General features: G+C 46.9%; 1 protein-coding gene across 1 annotated transcript in view; it reads left to right on the forward strand.

Moving 5' to 3' along the window:
• The window catches only part of DNAH9 (dynein axonemal heavy chain 9), a 149,601-nt gene that overhangs the window by 93,152 nt on the left and 33,538 nt on the right, over positions 1-22,911 (forward strand). Inside the window, exons 58-62 of the mRNA XM_054278578.1 lie at positions 1,735-1,875; positions 4,529-4,699; positions 5,622-5,744; positions 16,552-16,745; positions 20,114-20,262. Of these exons, the coding sequence (XP_054134553.1) occupies positions 1,735-1,875; positions 4,529-4,699; positions 5,622-5,744; positions 16,552-16,745; positions 20,114-20,262 (778 nt within the window). The remainder of the gene's footprint in view (positions 1-1,734; positions 1,876-4,528; positions 4,700-5,621; positions 5,745-16,551; positions 16,746-20,113; positions 20,263-22,911) is intronic.

Here is a 22,911-nt window from a genome sequence, read left to right on the forward strand (position 1 = left end):
TGAGGGTATTTTTTGATGTGTGGAAAACTTGGCATCTCCCCCTTGAAGTAGGTGTTTTGGAAGTGCTTCACCCTCCAAACCAGCTGTGCTGTACAGCTGCTCACTGCCAGCAGTGCCAACAAGGCATGGATTTTAGAGTTTGCACCTGGATTTTATGTGTTTGTGCCCACCTGGAATGCTGTGGAAGAGCCCTGCTAGAGGTTCAAGTCAAGCCTCACTCTCCTTTTGGTTTGCCTACCCAAAGAAAGGTGTGCAGCCAACATTTTCCTTGCTTTGGAAGTTCTCCCTGTTCTGCAGATGAAGAGCATCTGTCTGGCCCAACTCAGGCTGTGGGTTTGGCAGAACTGTTCCTGAGTCCAGCCCTGCTCATGGGGATGTGCCAACATCCCACAGACCCCACAGCAGATTGAGGCTCATCCTGTGCTTCCTTGGGGTGCCTGCTGGCTTGTTCTGCCACAGGGAGCCTAGGAAGGGCTGGACAGGCACTTCTTGCAGTGATAGGACAAGGGGAAGGGCTTCAAGCTGAAAGTAGGCAGATTTAGGTCAGATGTTAGGAAGAAATTCTTGGCTGTGAGGGTGGGCAGGCCCTGGCACACATTGCCCAGAGCAGCTGTGGCTTCCCCATCCCTGAAAGTGCCCAAGGCCAGGTTGGACAGGGCTGGGGGCAGCCTGGGACAGTGGAAGGTGTCCCTGAGTGGAATGAGAAGAGCTTAAAGGTCCCTTCTAGGATTATGTGATCTCATTGCATGGTTTGCTGGGCTGGCTGGGTCAGCACTGTCCCAGCAGCTCCTGACCATGGTGCTAGACCTGTCTGTCCTCAGCCAGGGACTAAAATAAACCCCAGCAGTCTCAGGGATGGCACTTCTTGCTGCTGAGGTGGAATGAAAGAACAAACAGGAGCAAGGTGATGGTTCTGCCAAGGAGGTTTTCACATGTCCATAAGAACAGCTGCAGGGCCCTGCCCAGGGGGGTTTGGTGCTGCTGAGGAAAGGCAGCAAAGAGCTGCTCTAAATGAGCAGCTCTCAGCCCTGAGGAAGCTGCCTGGAGCAGCACTGGGGCTGCTCAGCCCAGGGTTGTTAATGGCCTGCACAGGAGGGGGGCAATTAGCACCAGAAACTCATGGATGAGAAATTGAATTCCAGTCAGCAAAGAGCAGGGAACCGAGGGAGAAGTCAGGAAAACTGGGTATGGGGCAACTGGGTGGAAAATGCAGTTAAATGGAGGGTTCCAGAGGGAGAGGATGCTGGGGAGGGCAGCTCCAGCCTGGTCCCATGGTGGTCACTTGTGGCTTGCCCTGATGGCTTTGTGGCCAGTCTTTATCACTGCAACAGGCCCCCAGATGGGTAATAATTAGTATAGACTCTGTATATTACAGAAGAATGATTAATAATCTTCATTAAGAAACCCATTGCTCCTTTTTATACCTTAGTTCAGTACAGGCAGAGTTGATTGGTCCTGTAGTTAAAACACCATTACCATTGGTTAATTAAGAAACCACCCTTTGGTAAACAAATTTTCATAACACATTCCACATGTGCACAATATCAGGTGCAGTAAGTTAAGATAGGAATTGTTTCTCATTCTTTTCTCTGATTTTTTCACAGCCTTTTCCCAGGACAATGCCTGGAAAAGTTGTGTTTCTGTCTTTGGCCATGGAGCTGCTGCCACAAGTGTGGCAGGGATGTGGGCAGTGCCCAGGGGTGTTGTGACAGGATTTGTGCTGTTTCCTTGCAGGTGCAGGAGTTCAAGGTGACAGAAGGCAGGATTAACGAGGCCAGGGAGCAGTACAGGCCCGCGGCCTGCCGCGCCGCCATGCTCTACTTCACCATGAACAAGCTGCACAACGTCCACCCCATGTACCAGTTCTCCCTGAAGGTACCTGCCCTGTGCTTCTGGGGTTCATAAAATCAGAATTCACTTCTCCCTGAAGGTACCTGCCCTGTGCTTCTGGGGTTCATAAAATCAGAATTCACTTCTCCCTGAAGGTACCTGCCCTGTGCTTCTGGGGTTCATAAAATCAGAATTCACTTCTCCCTGAAGGTACCTGCCCTGTGCTTCTGGGGTTCATAAAATCAGAATTCACTTCTCCCTGAAGGTACCTGCCCTGTGCTTCTGGGGTCCATGAAATCAGAATTCACTTCTCCCTGAAGGTACCTGCCCTGTGCTTCTGGGGTCCATGAAATCAGAATTCACTTCTCCCTGAAGGTACCTGTCCTGTGCTTCTGGGGTCCATGAAATCAGAATTCAGTTCTCCCTGAAGGTAGCTGCCCTGCTGCCCTCTGCTTCTGGGTTCCATAAAATCAGAATTCAGTTCTCCCTGAAGATACCTACCTTCTGGGGTCCCTAAAATCAGAATTCAGTTCTCCCTGAAGGTACCTGCCCTCTGCTCCTGGGGTCCATAAAATCAGAATTGCAGTCACAGAGTCACAAATCACACAAAGTTGGGGTTGGAAGGGCTTTAAAGCTCATCCTGTTCCACCCCTTCCTGTTCCACACCTTCCACCACCTCCAAACCCTGCCCAGAAGAAGTTACACCTTTAATGTTCTATGAAATGGAAAACTTTTTGTCCTATAAGAAAGATATTTTGGGGGATAGAGGGTAAAATGAGCATCCTGGTCTGCAGCTTCTTGCAAGTGATTTCTTACCTTGACAAGTGACCTGGAAAAAAGAATTGAGGAGACACTACAGAATGTTGAGCCTCATCCACAAAGAGGCTTTTCTTTTTGATAGCTACAACTCGTTTGTTGAAGTAATTTTATCAGAAAAAATGTACAGAATATCTTTTGTGCCTTTTGAAAGATTCATCCCTCTCACATACATAATAGATCCGGGGGTTCCTGAGGTTTCACCTTTAATCTGTGTCTCCTGCAGTTAGTTTGTTTTATGTTTTCCAGTGAACATTAGCAGCGTGTATATATACATGGAAAATTATTGGGGGAAATGTTTTTATCTAATAAATTTTGATGGCAGATCATAAAACATTGTGTAAAGATGCACCGGGATGATTTTAGAATACTTGCCACACAGCTGGGAGCCCATTATAAATTAGAACACAAAGATTTATGTGCTGCTCTGCAGCATGTTTTAACACAATTTAAAGAAACGTTAAGCAGGAAAATGCATTCTGCAATTATTTAATAATGCATTCAGTATCAGTGTTACTTTAATTTGTCAAGGCATCATTTTTCCTTTGTAGAACCCTAAAAATCAGGCTGCCAGCATGGTCATGCCTTGTCCAGTTGGTGCCATCACTGTGTATTGGCCTGGTTATTTCCTTTAGCTGGGCCCAGCACACGCAGCCTTTGCAATGCTAAGCAGAGCTCGGGGTTTATGCTCTTGTTAATTTTCTTTTTCCAGCTGTATTTGATAATTTCCCCATCCTTTTAATTTGGACAACTCTGAAACTTGTTTGTCTTTTCTCATTTAGATCAGAAATGCTGTTGCAATAATCCTTAACCTCTTATATAAGAGGGTTATTCTCAATGCAGACATCCACCCTTGAGGGTACTTCAATGATTCCTTCAGCTCACTGCTCCCTGCCCTCCTCAGCCAGTCCTTTGCTGGATCCAGACAGTAAAACACTCATGGGACTTAAAACAAAAAAAAATTTATTTTTACCATTTTTACTTTTATTGATTTTTTTGAGGAATTGCTCTTCTCTGAGTTGAAATATTTGTGCAGTGGGAGATGTGCTTTCCTCCTCTGCCCCACTCCGCTAAGACCCCTCCTGGAGCAGTGTCCAGCTCAGGGGTCCTCAGCACAGGAAAGTTGTGAGCATGATTGAGCAGGTCCAGAAGAGGCAATGGATATGATCCAAGAGTGCCTCTATGGAGCCAGCTGGGAGAGCTGGAGACAACTGCATGGAGAGCTCAGAGCCCCTTCCAATGCTCTCCAAGAGAGCTGGAGAGGGACTGGGGACAAGGGATGGAGGGACAGGGCACAGGGAGTGGCTCCCACTGCCAGAGGGCAGGGATGGATGAGATATTGGGAATTAGGAATTGTTCCTTGGCAGGGTGGGCAGGGGCTGAGGTGGAATTCTCAGAGCAGCTGTGCCTGTCCCTGGATCCCTGGAAGTGTTTGAGGCCAGGCTGGACAGGTCTTGGAGCAGCTGGGACAGTGGGAGGTGTCCCTGCCATGGCAGGAGTGGCACTGAGTGGGTTTGTGTTGGAGTTTTCCCCATGGAGTTTTTCCCCTCTTTCCTGGGAGCTCCACTCTCCGCTGGCTCTGTTTGCAGAGGAAGTGGTTGTGCCATCCCAAAGGGAGCACACTGGGCACAGAAAAATCTCCTGTACCCTTGTGTGGCAGCTCCCTGTGCCCTGTTGGGGTTCCAGGGGATGTCACTACTGCCAGGTGTCCCTGGGGATGTCACCACTGCCAGGTGGTGTCACCTCTGCCAGGCAGAGCCAGGGGCTGCTTGGTCTCTGTGTGTTCCCTGCGAGGCAGGATCTGAGCTGGCATCACTGTGACACCCCAGGGGTGTGCAAAGAGCATCTCTCACTGCTCCTTCCTGCTGTGTCTCCCTCCCAGGCATTCCAGGGGGTGTTCCAGAAGGCCATGGAGAGGGCAGCCCCTGCTGAGAGCCTGGCAGGGCGGGTGCTGAGCCTCACAGACAGCATCACCTTCTCCGTGTTCCAGTACACGGCCCGGGGGCTCTTCGAGAGGGACAAACTGACCTTCAGTGCCCAGCTCACCTTCCAGGTACCAGCAGCACCCTGTGTGCCAGGCTTCACTGCCAGAGCAGCCCATGCAGGGGCTTGATTGTCTTCTCTGCCTCTCTGGGAATCACGAAATCATTCAGGCTGGGAAAGCCCTCCCAGACCACTGAGTCCAGCCTGATCCCCACCTTGTCCCCAGCCCAGAGCTCTCAGTGCCACCTCCAGGAATTCCTTGGCACCTCCAGGGATGGGCACTCCAACCCTCCCTGGGCATTTCCAATCCCTGAGCTCTCTTTCCAAGGGGAAATTCCTGCTGTGCCCACCCGGAGCTGCCCTGGCCCAGCCTGAGGCCGTTCCCTCTGCTCCTGTCCCTGTTCCCTGGAGCAGAGCCCAACCTGGGGCTGTCCCCTCCTGGCAGGAGCTGTGCAGAGCCACCATTTCCCCCTGATCCCCCTTTTCTGCAGGCTGAGCCCCTTCCCAGCTCCCTCAGCTGCTCCTCACAGGATTTTTTCCTGCCAATAACAGGCATGGATGCTGTGCTGGATTTGAATTACACTAACAAAGGTTATTTGAGAGATTCCTGCTTGCAGGACCTGCAGAAAATGGCAAAGCAAACTGGCCTGGAAGGGCTCTTGCACTGAACCTAAAGAAGTGCCTGCTGCAGTGCTGCTGTCCCATGTCCACAGTGTTTGTATAATTTTTATTTTTTTGTCCAATCTGGCTCTGCTGTCAGGGCCTTCTCCTCAAGGTGCTCTCCACGTGGAACTCAGCCTTTACTATATGGCTTTCCCAACCTTTTTCCTCTTGCCAACTCATTCCTGGTCCTCTTTTGGGACACCTACATGATGTGTCCATCACACCTCTCCAGCGCAGGGCACTCTACATTTCAGCCACACATTTTTCAAGCATGTTAATTGAATAATTAATCTGCTGCTCTAGGATATCTTGTTTGTTTGAAATTACAGATACTTCTGATGAATAAAGAAATCGACCCAGCAGAACTGGATTTCCTGCTCAGATACCCAGCACAGCCTGGAGTCACAAGCCCTGTGGAGTTCCTGTCTGACCATGCCTGGGGAGGAATCAAGGTAACTGATCCACAGAAATCAGCTCCCTTTATCTCCTCTAAAACCCTCCAGAGGGTCTGTGGTGTTGTGAGGCCTCCAGGATGAGGTGAGAGATGAGAAGTTGACTCCATGTTCTCAGAAGGCTGATATATTATATATATTATATATCAATCATATCATATCATATATCATATCATATCATATATTACTATACTAAGGAAAGAGGAAGGATATATCAGAAGGCTTAGCAAGAATGATCATGAAAGCTCATGACTGATTCCTCAGAGTCCGACACAGCTGATGGTGATTGGTCATTAATTAAAAACAATTCATATGTTTGGATAAACAATCTCCAGGCCACATTCCAGAACAGCAAAACATGGAGAAGCTGAGGCTTCTCATCTTGCCAGGAGAAGAAATCCTGGCAAAGGAATTTTTCAGAAAATATCATGGTGACAAGGGTCCTTGTGGCATTTGGTGAACACTGCCCTGAAGGGCAGCACAAAAAGGCCACAGACATGGAGAGTTCTGCAGGTCCAACACTGCTTTTGAGTATAGATTGATCTTTAGTATAGATATAATATAATGTAATGTAATCTAATATCATGTAAATAAGTCTTTTGTGAACTTGGAGGGAGATTCTCATCTCACACCTCATCCTGTGGACCTCACAAACACCACACTGCTGTTCATGAGAAGGTTTCCAGGTCTGCTGCACACCTCAGGTGTCCTCAGTGTTCATCTGATGGCCCCAGGAACTGCACAAGAGTCACTGCCCAGTAATCTGCACTAATTTTATGAATTTCAAGACTTTCTGATGGTGAATTTTGCATTATCAGATACCAAATACCCTTCAGATTGCCTTTTGTGATGACTGTGTTATTGATTTTGCTATAAATAATATGGTGTCAACTTTTATTAGTGTTTCTGTTGATGTCTGTTGGTTTATTAACCTCTGAGGTTTTGGCAATTCTAGTTACTTGAGGCATGGGTTTAGTAAAATCATATTTTGTCACAGACTGCTATAATTAGGTTAATTAGTCATGGATTCTGCACAGTTTATTAGCAGGCTAAAATCTCCTTTTCTTATATCAAGAAGATTAAATACTATAATAAATTGTTTCTTCAACAAAGCTTGAACAAAGTACGCTTCAGATTTATATTTCAAATTCAAAGTGAAATTTAGCATTCTGCTGATTTTTCACAGAAACATTGCAAATGCTCCAGCCCAAAGGACTCCTTTTGCCAGGGGGTTCTGGCCAAGATAGTGCCAGAAGAAATCAATATTGATATTTGTGGCCCATTCTGAGCCTCCCACTTTGGGCACATTAACTTCCAAGGAAACCTCATTAAATGTTGAGGGCTCTGGGCATGCAACTGGCCTTGTGTGACTTGACTTATTATTTATTGTTGGGGCTTGATTAATAATATATAGAGGCCAATAATCCTTTGCAGTTGCTTGGCTGTTTGCAGCTTGTGGTGCTGGAATTTAGGAAGCACTCATTTATGATTTAGTTTTCCAGCTTCTTTCAAGTGCAGCACAAAGTTTCACAGAGCCTTTTGCTGTAACTGTGTGCCAGGTAAGTTTGGTATTCACCCCTGGATGAAGAAATCCTGGCCAGAAGGAGGTGGTTTGTAGGGAAAGGGAATAGCTTTAATTATATCTGCTGAGAGACCTGGGAAAACAGGCACATTTCAGGCTCTTTGGTGCTTCTTTAAAGCTGAAACAGGAATTGAATTCAAGCTAAAGGCTGAGGAGAGCTGCTCTGCGCTTGGTTCTGTTCATCAGTGAGATGTGTGGGAGGCAATGGCACCTGTGGAAGAGCTTTGCCTGGCTCTGGAGCAGGGGAGGTGTTAGAAAGGGCACAGTCATTGCCTCGGTGCCAGCCCTGCCTCTGGGTTACTGAGCATTAGCTCAGAGCAGGAAGGGCACAGAGTTCTGTCATTTAATTAAAGCAGTGCCTTTGCTGAGCCCCTGCCTTTGGTGCTCAGTGGAGTTGGTCATTTCAGTCCTAAGGCCTCTCATTTGCAGGGGCTTAGCAGTGATCCCTGGAGAAGGCAAAAGTGTTCTTTTGTTCCTATAATGAGGTTTTCTGTCTCTTTTCAATTTCCTTTATTGCAGCCTGTTGTGCTGTTCTTCCCCTCTGTGTTCCCAGAGTCTGCCTTGAAAGTTTTTATTTCTGTTGGTACTTCTGAAAGCCTTTTCTGTGTCCATGCACAGCTGGCCATGTCTCCTGGCTTGGCTGGTGATATCCTCACTAGGAAGGAAATGTGTGGATACACATTGTCCATGCACAGCTAGCCATGTCTCCTGGCTTGGCTGGTGCTTTCCTCTCCAGGAAATGTGTGGACACACCTTAGAGCACAGTGCTGCTGTGGCCACAGCCAGGTGCAAATGCCACTTGGGAATGCTCATTGTGTGATTGAATTAACACAGAATCCATGCAGATATTGTCCTCTGGAGGGTGACTTTTCTCTGAATTAATCTCTGAGTCGGTGCTCTGTGGTCATTTGTACCCTGTGTGAAGGCAGGCAGCCCTGTTGAGCTGTTCTTGGTCAGACAGCTCCTGTCATGGCTCTTCTCTGAGCATGATGGTGAAATGATTTAATTTGGTTTTAGGGTCTTTTTTTTGGGTCTTTGCTTGGTCTTTCAGACTTGTGATGGTGTTCACAGGAGTCTTAGGGTGAGGAAAGAGACGAGGATTTGACTCCATGTTTCAGAAGGCTTTATTTATTATTTTATTATATATATTATATTAAAACTATACTAAAAGAATAGAAGAAAGGATTTCAGCAGAAGGCTAGTGAAGAATAGAAAAAGAAAGAATGATAACAAAGGTTTGTGGCCCGGGCTCTGTGTCTGAGCCAGCTGACTGTGATTGGCCATTAATTAGAAACAACCACATGAGACCAATCACAGATGCACCTGTTGCATTCCACAGCAGCAGATAATCATTGTTTGCATTTTGTTCCTGAGGCCTGTCAGCTTCTCAGGAGGAAAGATCCTAAGGAAAGGATTTTTCATGAAAGATGTCTGCCACACAGACTGTACCCAGATTCAGCAGTGAGGTGAGCCAGCAGTTGTTTGCTGCCCTGAGTGCACACAGTGAAATTCCCTTGAGCTCCCAAACCAGAGCCACCTGCAGGGTCCTGCCCTGCTCTCATGCCCAGCCATTTCCTGAGAGCAGGAGAGTCCACCCAAGCCAAGGCTGAGCCAGCAGGACAGAGCTGGCAAATTGTGAGGCTCACCCTGAGCTGTGCCTGGCCACCTCCTGGAGGAGCAGATCAGCAGGGAGGGAGCAGCACCTTCTCCTTGCTGTGCTGGGCTCTGAGACCCACAGCAGGAACTCCTGCAGCCCATGTCTGACCTAGCCTTACTCTGCAGGTGTGGGTTTAGGCTGAGTTTAGACCCTGGCTCAGGCACAGCCTCACACAGGGCACAGTGCCACCTTCTGCCCACACCAGGGGTGTTCCAGGGGTGCAGCAGAGCCTGGGTGTGTGCCTGGCACAGACCCCCTGAGCATCCTCTGGGCCAGCTGGGCTCTCCTCCAGCTTCCCCACTGCTGATGGAGCCACTGGCTGTGCCCTCGTGGTCTTCAAACCCAAAACTTTTTGGTTTTGGCCCTAACCAGGAGGTGAGGGCTGTTCTGAGGCTGTTCCCTGGGACCCCAGGATGCCAGGCTCTCCCAGCTCCAGCTCCTCCATGGTCCCCTGTGGCTCCTCATGGTGCACGTGGCTGTCCCCATGTCTGGCTGTTCCCAGGAGCTGGAAATGTGCATTTCCCCAGCCTGATTTTCTTTGTGACATTTCCTGCAGTGCCTCTTCAGTGCTGAATGCAGATGTGTCCCACGGGATGAGTGCAGTGAGTTAATGCACAGCAGGAGTACACCTGGCCAGCCTGGATTACTTCTTATCCCAATCATCTCCCTCATCTTTTTCTGAAGAGGAAGAATTTTCATTATGTAGATATGAAAACCCCACTGAAAGGGCATTGTTTAATAGATGTGATGTTGAATAATGAGCTCTAAATACTGAATTCAGCTTTCGAGGAGGAGAACAGCCCTAGACAAAGTCGTATATTAACTCCATATTTATAATTTTGCAGAACGCAGATGATAAGATTGTGTATGTGGCTTAGGAGATAAAATACCAAATCATATCTTTTGCATTTAAGAAAACTGGATTGGATTTTTTTTTTTTTGGACAAAAGAAAAAAAATCTCTCTTCTAACTTTTCCTTCTTGCACTTTTTAGATGAGGAAATTTTTCATTCTTCTCCAAGATTCATTGTGGCACAATCTGCTGCATACATTGTGCTCTCTGTGCATATGCAATGTCCTTTGATCAGGCTGGTCAGACAGGAAAGGCTCGCAGCTCACAGCTTCCCTCCTACATTCAGGATTATTATTATGCAAGAAAATCATAGTCTTAATTAAATATCTTCCATTAACTCAGTTCTTCAGATGTAAAGCCTTTTAGAGCATCTTTGATAGAAAACATTGATTGTGACACTTCAATGGGCATTTATCTGCTCTCATCTAGAAGATTCCTAAGGACATTCTTCTGTCCTCTGTATCAAGTCTCAGAGAAATATTCCCAATGTCTCACAGAAATGCTACTTGAGAAGGTTTTACCTTTTTTTTTCCCCTTTTCTTTTCTAACCTGCTGGCTAACGATCTGATGCTTATCTGAAATATGGCACAGATTGTGATCGCATCAAATATTTAAGGACACACTTTGTCGGTTTGATTGCAGAGTGGAAATTGAGTTTTTCTGGATGCTCTAAGCCTCTGTCTTTCCCTCTCAATCCTCCCTGACACAAAGCCTGCTGTCAGTTGAGCATTTGGAGTATAAAAGCCTCTTCACCCTCTAAATGGGAGGAAAGAGAAGTAATGGCTTCATCCTGCCCTTGGGTCACACCAGAGGGGCTGGAAAACAGAGGGGGTGCTGGAGACAGAGGCTGTGCATGAATCCAGGTGTGCCCAGGTGGGAAAGGGGCCAGTGGCACCTGGGCTGTGGCAGCGGGGCCAGGGCAGTGCCCATCTCCTGTGCTGGCACTGCTGGGGCACCTCCAGTGCTGGGGACAGCTCAGGACAGGAAGGACATTGAAGGGCTGGAGTGTGTCCAGGGCAGGGAACAGAGCTGGGGAAGGGGCTGGAGTAGCTGAGGGAGCTGGAAAGGAGCTCAGCCTGGAGAACAGGAGGCTCAGGGGGGCCCCTGTGGCTCTGCACAGCTCCTGCCAGGAGAGGACAGCCGGGGGGAAGCTCTGCTCCCAGGGAACAGGGACAGGAGGAGAGGGAGCAGCCATGTAGATGTGGCATTTGAGGTCCTTTTTAACCTAAACAATTCTCTGATTCAGTGCTGAAGGACCTATTGGAGCTCCTCAGTGTGTGCCAGAGCCCTCTCCCTGATTCCTTTCCCTGGCTGTGGTGGTTCACATGAGGAGCTCTGGAGATTGCAGACCCAGTGCTCAGCTTGACTCTGACTGGCAGTGACCTCTGGAACCCCAGGAGTAAAACCAGAGCTTTCCCTGGGTTGGGGAACATTAAATGGGATTTTTGGAGGCTCTCATGGCCTGTGTTTGGTTCCCACAATGTGAGCTCAGAGCAGCAGTGGACCCCTGTACCCCAACAGGAGCCTGGGGCCACCCTCTGCCCTTCACTCAGACACCTGAAAACACAACTGTGAGAAGAGACTAAAGAAAGGGGAAAAGTTCTGCCTGAGGACCTCAAAACTGAGAGGCCAGGAAGGTCTGATCTCCAAGAGATTCCTCTGGAAGGGAAAAAGCATTTGGCTCCCTATGTCAGTAAAGAGAAGAAATATGCAGGAAATATTCACAACAGGCAGTGGACCTTGAGGGCTTTCCAGCAAGGGACACCTGGAGCAGCTGCCCCAGCTGAATTCTTGCAGAAAATGGGACATATTTTCTCTTTCAGTTTTGCTGTGTGTTGGTCCATCTGGGATTTATAACAACCAAATCCAGGGAAGTTTTCAGAAATCCACAAGTACCATCCTTCAGCTGCCCTGGGGGACCCATGCCTGGCTTCTGATTCTGGCTGTGTGTCCCTGATTGCTGAGAGGCATCCAAGAGTGAAGAGGAAAGATGGAAAGCACGGCTTGGGAGAACAGCCTGACTTTGCAAGGCCTGTTCTCAAACCCACTTGAACAACCTTTTTAGAAAATGCAGAGAAAATGTCAACATGAACCCATCTGGGAAACATCTCAGGCGAAATGAGGAAAACATGGTGGGTGGCTGTAAGCAATGAGAATACAAAGATTGTGACTAAGTCTCGTTTCTGTTACTGACCTTTCCCATCAAGTGGAGCTGGCTCTAAGTAGGCACTGGTAGGAAGGAGATGAGAGCTGAAGCCATTGTCCCCCAATTTATGATTTTTCACTGGAAATTTTCTGAGGAAAGATGCTGAGATCTGATCCATCACTCATCAGACTGCTTGTGGTGTCCATCCTACATGCTGTGATGCCCTGGGACCCTGCAGATAAAAAGGGGGGGTTTGTACAGTGATGGGGTGAGGCTCTGCACACCTCCTGTCCCCATTACAATGTAAAAGAAGCAAGGAGGAGTTTGAAGGGAGACAGGGGCATACAGTGCCTTGAGCTTGTCAGTCAGCTTTTATGAAAGAAATAAGGAGGGTTAAAATAACATTTTTGGATTGAAAGTTGATTGAAGCTTGCAAACCCCATCAAATCTTTATTTTCACCTTGGTAGAGATTTTTCTTATGAGTTAAATTATTCAGGTAGGGCGGCTAAACAGAAAATAACACCTTCAGTGTATGAATAATACAACCCAAAACCTAGGATGGGAGAGATTGTAAATAATCCATCATCTGCTACATTAATTCCTCTAGTTAACAGTAGTATTTAAATGGAGCAATTCATCTGCCTGTACGTCTTTTTCCTGAGTGATCCAATCTATCAATTGAAGCCAGGTGCAGCTCTGGCTCTGCCATTCTCCCAGGAGCTGTCATTTTCCAGCTGTTTGTGAGGATGCTGCTTTTCCTAAAGACTCCTGGGCCAGCTGCAGCAAATGAAAGAAAGGAATTATGAATTTTGGCTGAAATGTGCCCATGGGCAGTGTAAAACCTTTACAAAGTGCTTGGGGATCACAGAATTGTGGAGTTGTTAAGGTTGGAAAAGATCTTCAAGATCCTGGAGTCCAACCTTCTGCTGAATCCCACCATGGTCACCAAACCCCACCACAAAATTCACCCACGAGCCACTCCAAACCCTTCCAGCCCACCAAGGACCTCTGTGGATCTCTGCTTAAAAACTGTGTAACTCAATTCATAAATTCCACAGTTCCTTAATTCTGCAAGTGCAATCGTGACTAATCATCAGGATTTAATCATCTCACCGATTATTAAAACTGGGAGAATATTAAATATAATTTCTTCCCAGTGTTGGCAGGTTGTGTGATTTTTATAGAGACATGTTTGATGTTCAGTGTGTTCCCTACAGAACATAATTTTTTAAAGCAGAGGCACAAGGTTTTTTTTAAAGAAAAGCAAGATATATTATAAAAACTGAAAATAAAAACCAGGTACAACCTGAAGCCTCAAATGATAATGATAGATTTTACAAAACCCCTCAAATTCCTTTATTTTGTATTCCTTCTGTCTTTTAAAACTCAGTCCCATGGCTGCTGGGGAGGGTGGTTATAGACTTAAATGATAATGATAGATTTTACAAAAACCCTCAAATTCTTTTATTTTGATTTCCCTCTGTCTTTTAAAACTCAGTCCCATGGCTGCTGGGGGGTGCTTACAGACTGGGTGTTGGGAGTGTTCTGGCAGCTTTGCCTTTACTAACTCTGTTTTATTTTCACCCTTTTTGTGTCAGTACAGGGCTCAGCAATGAGGTGATTTTGCCCTGCCTTGCCCCAGAGCTGTTCTCTATCCAGGTGATTCTAAGGCTGGCTGTTTTAATTATGGAAATACTTTAAAATGCAAAACAATCTCTTTTTTTAAAGGATAATTCCTTTTGGAACTGAGGGGAAGAAAAGACTGTTAATATATGTGTTTGGAGTTTTTTAAGATTTTAAACATCTTGTGAAGCAACACCTCAACTTGAGGCCAGTTTGAGCAGATGGCTTCCTTAGAACAGTTGCCTTTAGTGATCAGAGCAAGTAATAAATGTCCAGAACTTGTTGTGCTGTGTCTGGCAGCAGGACATTCCTCGTGTGCAGCAGCAGTGGCAGCAGCCCTGGGGAGCTGTTCTCCTCTCCACAGGCTCCTCTGCATTCTCAGGGATTCCTCTCCTCCCTGGGTGTCCTCCCTGTCCCCCCAGATGATGTCCCCACAAAGATCCCCCCATTCCCTCAGATCCTTGGGGTGTGTGGAGTCTGTGGTGGCATCCAGGATTCCTGTCCTGGAGCCAGTGCCTTATCCTTGCTGTGTTTCCTGCAGCTGTGGGGGATTGGGAGAGCTCATGTGGGGATGTGTGAGCCCCAGGGAGCTGCTGAGGCTCCAGTTCCACAGAAATGCTGCTTCTCACTCAGACTAGGAGCTGCCAGAGGAAGCTGAAGTGATAAAGCAACTTGTCTGTGACTCACTGGATGGAAAACCACTTTCTCTGAGAAGATAGTGTGTGATGGCGTTCACAAGGGTCCCAGGATGAGGGAAGAGATGAGGATCTGACTCCATGTTTCAGAAGGCTGATTTATTATTTTATGATATATATTACATTAAAACTATACTAAAAGAATAGAAGAAAGGATTTCATCAGAAGGCCAGCTAAGAATAGAATAGCAAAGAATGATAACAAAGGTTTGTGGCTCAGTCTTTGTGTCTGAGCCAGCTGACTGTGATTGGCCATTAATTACAAACATCCAACATGGGCCAATCACAGATGCACCTGTTGCATTCCACAGCAGCAGATAATCAATGTTTACACTTTGTTCCTGAGGCCTGTCAGCTTCTCAGGAGGAAAAGTCCTAAGGAAAGGATTTTTCATAAAAGATGTCTGTGACAATGGTGGATCCTTTTTCATAAAAGATGTCTGTGACATGGTGTAAACAGCCCTGTTTTGCTGGAAAAGTCTCATTTTGAGATATAAACTCAAGCCCCTGCTGTTTCCAGCCACCAGAGGTGATCACAGTGTGGGCTGCAAAGACAAGAGCTCAAGTCCTCCAGCCCTTTGGATCCTTTTCTATTTTGACCAATATTTTTTGTCTCCCTCAATTTCCATGACAACTCTTAAGTGACAAAAGTACTTTTCATTATGTGGACAGAAATAGATACCCTGCACAGGTTGATGTGCAGTTCCCATCTGCTGCCCCAATGTACCACTCCTGCCTGGGAACAGGGATCCTTTAGTGCTGGGCTAAGTTGCTTGGAAAAATTCACTACAGGGGTATTGAAAAGCAATTAATATTCACAGAAAGATTACTGATCTAGAGACCTTTCACTCCTCTGGCTTTTAAATATAAGCATCTCCCATTCATAACATCACTCCTAATAAATGCTATTAACATTGTTGACTAATGACAATTTTAGTGTTTATTTATATAATACAGAGGTTTTATTTGCAATTAGAGCTTTCATGATTCTGCAATATGTTGTTCAGGGAGAGAGGGAGACCATCATTCCTGATTACATGTCTGTCATTTAGACAGAAAAAAGCAATTTTTCAGAGTCTCCCTTGTTAACATCAGCCAAGAGACTTCTCGAAGCAGCAGCAGCCAAAGTTCTGAAGTGATATTTTAAGTAAATCACGTCAAAAGTCAACAGTGAGAAGATGTTTTATATAAGCAGTTGCACTTAGAATTCCCCGAATTCAACATTTGCAGTTGTGTTCCGCTCAGCCATGAGAGGTGCACTGAATGCATTTACTGCTGCAAGGCCAAGGGCTTGGCAGATCAGAACTTGTGCCATCATTCCTGGAAACTTCAGTTTCTTATGTTTGGTGCTCTGGTTTCTGGGTTTTTCACAGAAATCAGGATAGGGTGCTGAATTTGGAGCGAGTCCTTCTGTCGCTGACATTTCTCCTCGTTAGTGCAAATCCACACATGGAAACAGCAGCTGTTGGATCACTTCTGTGCTCACAGTCTCCATGGAATTCTCTGGATCCCTGGGAATTTGGCATGGGGATGATGCCTGGAGAGGCTCCTGGAGCAGAGGCTGGACAGAGTTAAAGGAATAAAGTGGGGATTTATTAAAAAAAGCCTTCAAAGGATCCACCTTGGGCAGTGCAAGAGCCCAGCCAGGGCTGCACCCAAGATGGACCCAGGATGGACTCAGAGTCAGGAGTTCTCACCCTTTGATGAGTTCTGCTCCATTTCCATGCTGGGTTCAGTGTCCAGTCCCAGCTCCAGGGGATGCAGTCCCACCCTCCCAGGTTGCTCTCCTCCATTCCCTGTTGTTTGCACTTTTTGGGGCTGGAGCTGCTGCGGTGTCCTTGGTTCTGGGGCTGGAAAAGGATTGTTCTGTGTGCCTGAGCTGTGAGGGGACCTTGCTGACACTTTCTGTGGAGTTCAGAGTTATTTACCAATGCACTGCAGAGTCTGGGAAATAGGAGAGCTCCAAACAGGAGAGGAGAATTGTTCCATTTTGGGGTAGTTAACAGGGTGTGCAGGTTGGTGCCAAAAACTTTGATGAACCATCCAAGGAGATGGATGGTTCCAAACCATCCAACCATCTTTCCCTTCCCTGGAACCATCCAAGGAGAATGGACAAAATCTGGTCCTGATGGGTTTCTGCCATGGTGCCAGGCTCCAGCTCCCTGGTGGAGCAAAACACAAGGAGTAGGTAGAGTTAGAAAAATCCTGAGGCACAGAGGATTGTTCTCCCTGACCTTCCTTGAATTGTTCCAGGCTCTCTCATCCATGGAGGAATTCAGAAACCTGGATCGGGACATCGAGGGCTCTGCGAAACGGTGGAAGAAGTTTGTGGAGTCCGAGTGTCCAGAGAAGGAGAGGTTCCCCCAGGACTGGAAGAACAAGTCGGCCCTGCAGCGCCTGTGCATCCTGCGTGCCCTGCGGCCCGACCGCGTCCCCTGCGCCGTCAGGTGAGGCTGGGGCACCCCTGGGGGGCAGAAGGAGGAGCTCAGGGGTATGCTGGGATTTGGGACTGTCAGAGCATTCTTAGCATGGGAATTCTGCAGCGTGGTTTCCTCTCAGAGGTCTTGAATGAGCCCAGTGAGGGTGGGAGGCACCAGCACAGGGTGCAGGTGGGGCTGCCCCTGGATCCCTGGAATGCCAAGGCCAGGTTGTCCAGGGCTTGGGGCAGCCTGGGACAGTGGGAGGTGTCCCTGGGAAAATGGAAGCTGTCCCTGCCCATGGGATGATCCCTAAGGTCCCTTCCAGCCCAAACCATTGTGTGATTCATTGATCTCTGAACTCTGCAAGGCAATCAACACATGGGATTTAAGTGGAATTTCTTGCTTAGTGGGATCCAAGCTCCCTGCCACCACCAGGGATGGAGCAGGGATGGAACAGTGTAAGGAGGGTGTGGGGCAGCCCTGCCAAGTCATAAATTGGCATCACCACACAGCTGTTACACATCTGCTGCAGTCTGAGCTCAGGAACATCCATTTTAGTAACTAGATCTGTTTGAGCTTCTTTAAGATCCCAGAATAGGAGTAGAAGTAAAGAAAAGTCTTATGGAGGTTTTCTCTTTTTTTTTCCCTGTAAAATGCAAAATTTATGTGCTGCTGGTTCTGAAAGTTGTAGTGCTGAATTATGTAGTGAAGGTAACTGGGCGAGGCTAAACTTCCTGGAGTCACGCAAAAGCAACCTCCTTGTTCCAGGACAAACTAAAGGTCTTTCACTCCATGAGGATTTGGTTTTGCCTTCTCCGGCCAATGTTTTGGCATTTCTGGGATGTCTCTCATGCTTCTGTTTCTCCAGTAGTTTATATTCCTGCACCCCCTGATGTGCACACAGCAGGGTGTTTTACTCAGTGTATGAATTACATCTGTTTGTGCTTCAAGGTTCACAGAAAAGCACAGATGAGACTGAGCGAATCTCCCTGTGGTCACTCTTATTATTTTTTTACTAGGATAAATACTGCAGTTTATCATAATACTAATACTAATCCATCTTTTTTTCATTTCTTACTCTTATGGCTGGATTCTCCATGTGTCTCTCAGCTGAAAATATTGGTTTTCCTGTTGTTGTTTAGCTTGAGTAAAATAAGCTCTTGGAATTTTAGGTGCATTTATGCAACTGTAATTCATTTCTTTTTTACTCAGACAGCTCAAAAATAACAGGAATATCAAATTCCAGCCCCTTTCCTGTCTCTCTTTTATGAAAAGGGAATCCAAGTTCAAAAGCTTGGCTGGATATTTTTAGGGTTTGGGCACATCAAGCTTTTCTGTTTGCACAGGAGTATTTAAATGGGTTTTTGTATTGTTTTGTTTTGCTTCTTATCTCAAAGTGCAAACAGTAACAGTTCACTGAGCCTTCCCCAGGACTCTGGGGACTCTTCTTGAAATACAACTCAGTTATCAATATCTCAGTGTGCCAGCATGAAACACCTCACTGGTGACCATGGACATCATGACCAGTCCATGGGTGCATTTTAGGAGTAATATTGTGCCATGGGGGATTTTAGGTGCCCTGGAATATCCCAACCTCATTTCCAGCTGCTGTTCACGAAGCTCTAAGCCCTTTTGTGTCCCACCTCATGTGTCCCTGCTCTGAGATGATGGTGCAGGATTTCTTTGGAATTTAAGATGATCCAAGCCTGTACAGGCTCTGGGAAATTGGGGATTTCTTCCACTCTTCCTAACAGATCCCTGGGGATGTTTGCCTAGTCTGGTTCATTCCCTAGGCCTAAGGAACATCAGGAGAAGCCCCTGACTCACTCCTTAGACCTTCAGGGCCAGCAGTGCACCAACAGCTGTAATTTCCTGAGAAAGGATTATCCCCTGTAAATCTCTTTTCCCCTTCAATCTTATTGAAGAACATCAGCAAAAAGCTTCTTGTAGCACCTTGTGTTTCTCAGTCCCCAAGGCACTGTTTCAAAAAGCTGAGATGTGAAGTAAAACAAGAATGTTGTGGCCTTAAATCTGATGGACTTGGTTAAATTTTGTGAGCTGAGCCTTTCCAGCAGCAATTTTGACCCTGAACAGAAAAATCTTCAACCAAATCTTGACCCTGAACAGAAAAATCTTCTTGAAAGAGAGATACCAAAAATGTGGAAGCTTTTTTTATTTTTTTAATTGCAAACCCTTAGGCATTTCTATTCCAACTGCCTTTCAGCAGTCCTTGAAGGAGGTTCTCAGCTCTCTTAGAAAGAATTTGGCTGCCTTCAAAAGGCCTGAGTAATCCATCTGAGCTGCAGCAGCATTCCTGGGGTTTGAATATAACATTGGTACCTTTGAATCAGTGCTCAGTGCCTGTATCTTTGTAAAGCACTGATGTCAGGAGCTCACCCTGGGGGAATCCAGCCAGAACATTCTCCACGCACCGTGCTCTGTTCCAGCAGCTGCTGTGGAGCTGAGCCTTTCCCTGTTCACTCCTTTGAATTTTCCCTTGTCACTCTCATGCTAAGGCTCCATGCTCCAGACATTCTTAGAGCTCTTCCCTTTCAGCTCTGCAGATCAAAGCAATTGTGTAAATCATCTGGACTTTGTGTGGATGGCTGCTTCCTCTGCAAGGCTGCTTGGCTTGCACAACACGTGGCAGGTGCTTGTATCTTGTACCTTAACTCATCTCTTCCCTCCTGAGATTCCTGAGTCAGAGCTTGTATAGTGCTTCTGAATGCAGCTCCCACTGCTCTCCCTTCCTATTCCCTTTGTCTGCCAGGAGCTGCTGTCTCCTGTGGCATCCCAGCCCTGCACAGAGCACCAGGCATTGCTGCTGAGGGACAGCCCAGCATACAGAGCCTCCCCACAATAATTTCCTGCTCATTTTCCTCATTTCAGTTTCTAAATCATTTGAGGGATCAAAGTGAAAACTAATTGCAGGACAAGACATATGAGGAGAGGCTGATGGAGCTGGGAAGGGGCTCAGCCTGGAGAAAGGGAGGATCAGAGGGAACTTCTGACTTTGCACAGCTCCTGACAGGAGGGGACAGCCAGGGGGGTCAGGCTGTGCTCCAGGGAACAGGGACAGGAGCAGAGAAAACAGCCTCAAGTTGCACCAGGAGAGGTTTAGATTGAATATTAGGGAAAACATTTCCAGCTGAATGATTTTAAAACCCTGGCACCACCCCTGTCAGTGCTCAGAAGTGGATGGGACGCTTGAGGACATGGTTTAATGGTGAACACAGTGGTGCTTGACAATGGTCACACTTGATAACCTTGGGAGTCTTCTCAAACCTTCATTCTGGGATTCACAATTCTGGGATTCCATCATAACTAATTCATTCTTCACAGGAAAATCTGCATTTTTCTGAACAAAGTGGCAATTTTTTTTTTCTCTCTGGCAGAGATTTTGTAGAAGAAAAGCTGGGCAGCAAATACGTGGTGGGGAGATCCCTGGATTTTGCAACGACCTTTGAGGAGTCAGGGCCTGGCACCCCCATGTTTTTTATCCTGTCCCCAGGAGTGGACCCACTGAAGGATGTGGAGAAGCATGGTAAATCAATCCTGTCCCCAGGCACAGCACAGCATTGCTGTTTATCTGCTGCATTATTATCTTAGCACGACATGCCTGTTTTGTTTGGGTTTTTTTCCCCTCATCTCTTTGTAGATAATGAAGTAATTTGTTAAAAATAGATAATTGTGAGAGGATGCAATGGGATTTTGCTTTGGTTTTATTGTTTTTCTTAAAGTTTTTTTTTTTATTTTCATCTGAAGTTTAAATTAAACTTGTCTTTTTCCTGCCCTGCCTGGATTCCCAGTGTGGTTCACAGTGCAGGGGTCTCTGAGTTGGGTTTGTGCACAACCTGTAATTTACATCAGAGATCTCTCACACACTGTCAGATGCTTGTTGCCAAGAAGGGTTGAACCAGAGGACCCTTGCGGTCCCTTCCAACCTGCTATTTTGTGATTTTATGGTCACTAAAAATAAGCAACAGCTCCCTGTAACAGATTGCTGCTTTGTGGCAAAGTTTCCAGCTTTCCTGCCATCCTCCCTGAGCTGATTTCCATGTGGATGCTCAGCTGTGGAGCTGTCAGCTGGCTCCAAAGGGCCTTCTGTGAGATGCCTCCCTTGGGAAGGCACTGATGCCCCTGTCCCCAATGGCTGCAGCCTCTGCTGTGCTCCAAAGCTGCCCTTGTGTGGAATTTACTCTGGGTCTTGGCTCCACTCTGGAAAAATTCTCATTTTCAGCCTGAACATCCCTCTGGAGCAGAGGAGTCTGATGCCTTTGGGGCTGAACAGGACAAAACATCATCCAGGCTGGCACAATGACTTGTGCTTTCCTTTTCCTGTCTACAATGCACCCAAAATAATGTTTGAGTGAGCCTTTACCAACATGGCCAGGAGCAGCTGTCAGAGCTGGTAAACTTTGCTCATTCTGGGGAATTCTTGGGCTTAGCTTTGCATTTCAGGCTCCTTCTGCCCCCAAACCTGGTATGATTACTGGAAATTGAAGGGACACCCCCAAAAGAAGCTCTTGTGGTGTCTCTGGCTTCCCTTTGGAGCCACCTTGGTGATTCTGTCTCTCCCTGTTATTTTCTTGTAAAGGAAATGAGGCACTAAAATCAAACCATGAGTGCTTTAATTGGAATTGTAAAGATGAGTGTAGCTGAGCACCTGGGGTTAGCCAGCCAGAAAAGTTACAGCAAGAAACAGCAAAAAGAGAAGGAATTAAATAAAATCACTGCCACAGAGCAGCTGCACTGGCCTTCCAGCTGCCTCACTGGGGTTTTGCTTGTTATTAGTATTTCTCTGTTCTTCATTAGGTTTTATTAAAGTGCAGGATAATTCCTGTGAATGGAAGTCAGCTTCGTGCAGATGCTGTCCACCCATGGGAGCTTTCCTTGGCATCACAGGGAGGGCCCTGCAGCAAACACTGCTGGGCTGGAAGGGCTGGAAGGGCTTTGTGCCCTCCTTGAGTGCCCATCCCCTCCCCTCTAAGCCAGCAAGGAGGGAGCAGGGCTGGCACTGCCAGGGCAGGCTCACTGATACCCCTCTGCAGTGGAAATAATAATAATAATAATAATAATAATAGTAGTAGTAGTAGTAGTAGTAGTAGAAGTAAGTGATGCTCATTTATTACTCATCCCCTGGCCTGGGGTTTTGCTCTGGTGTGATGGTGTTCACAGGGGTCTGAGGATGAGGGAAGAGATAAGGATCTGACTCCATGTTTCAGAAGGATGATTTATTATTTTATTATATATATTATATTAAAATTATATTATAAGAATAGAAGAAAGGATTTCATCAGAAGGCTAGTGAAGAATAGAATAGCAAAGAATGACAACAAAGGTTTATGGCTCAGACTCTGTGTCCAAGCCAGCTGACTGTGATTGGCCATTAATTAGAAACAACCACATGAGACCAATCACAGATGCACCTGTTGCATTCCACAGCAGCAGATAATCATGGTTTACATTTTGTTCCTGAGGCCTCCCAGCTTCTCAGGAGGAAAACTCCTAAGGAAAGGATTTTCCATAAAAGATGTCTGTGACAGCCTGGCTCCGTGATTTGCCCCATCCCCTCTCCAGGCAGAGGATCTTGAAGGCAGGGGAGAAAATCAGCAGCTTTCAAAGCTGGCAGCAGCCAGAGATGGTGGGAAACAGAGCTGGGAAGTCTGAGATGTGTGGAGAGCTGTGTCCCAGGGGAAGCTGTGCTGAGGCTCAGCAGAGAGCTGGAATTTAGAGGTTTGTTCTCCTCATGGCCATCTTTTCCCAGTCCTGCACCACAAGATGGTTCCTAAGCCTTACAAGACAAATCTTTTCTTTGTGTCTCTCTGAAACCTGCCTGCTTTTGGCAGGAATTGGGAATTCAGGGCACACCATCTGCAGGAAAGCAAACCTGCATGCAGAGATAAGTGTGGGCAATCCCCAGGGATCCCTGTGGGGATGAATCCTGGCTCCCTGGCTGAGCCAAACCCATCCTGGGGATGTTTGTGGGGCTGCTCCCTCCTGCAGCACACTTTGGGTTTTTCTTCTGAGGTGCACAGAGCAGAGAGAGCTGGGTGTGCTGTGAGAGGAGCAGCAGGACAGACCCAAAACCTGGCCAGGAGATTTGCAGCCATGAGCACAGAAAAGATCTGAACCACTGGGATGCTCCAGAAGGACCAGGGGAGGCTGAAGGATCATCAGAGACCGGTGAGGG

This window comes from Melozone crissalis, unplaced genomic scaffold (assembly GCF_028551555.1).
Source record: "Melozone crissalis strain CALT ecotype California unplaced genomic scaffold, PUWL_Pcris_2 ptg000026l_1, whole genome shotgun sequence".
In the NCBI taxonomy this organism is placed as follows: Eukaryota; Metazoa; Chordata; class Aves; order Passeriformes; family Passerellidae; genus Melozone; species Melozone crissalis.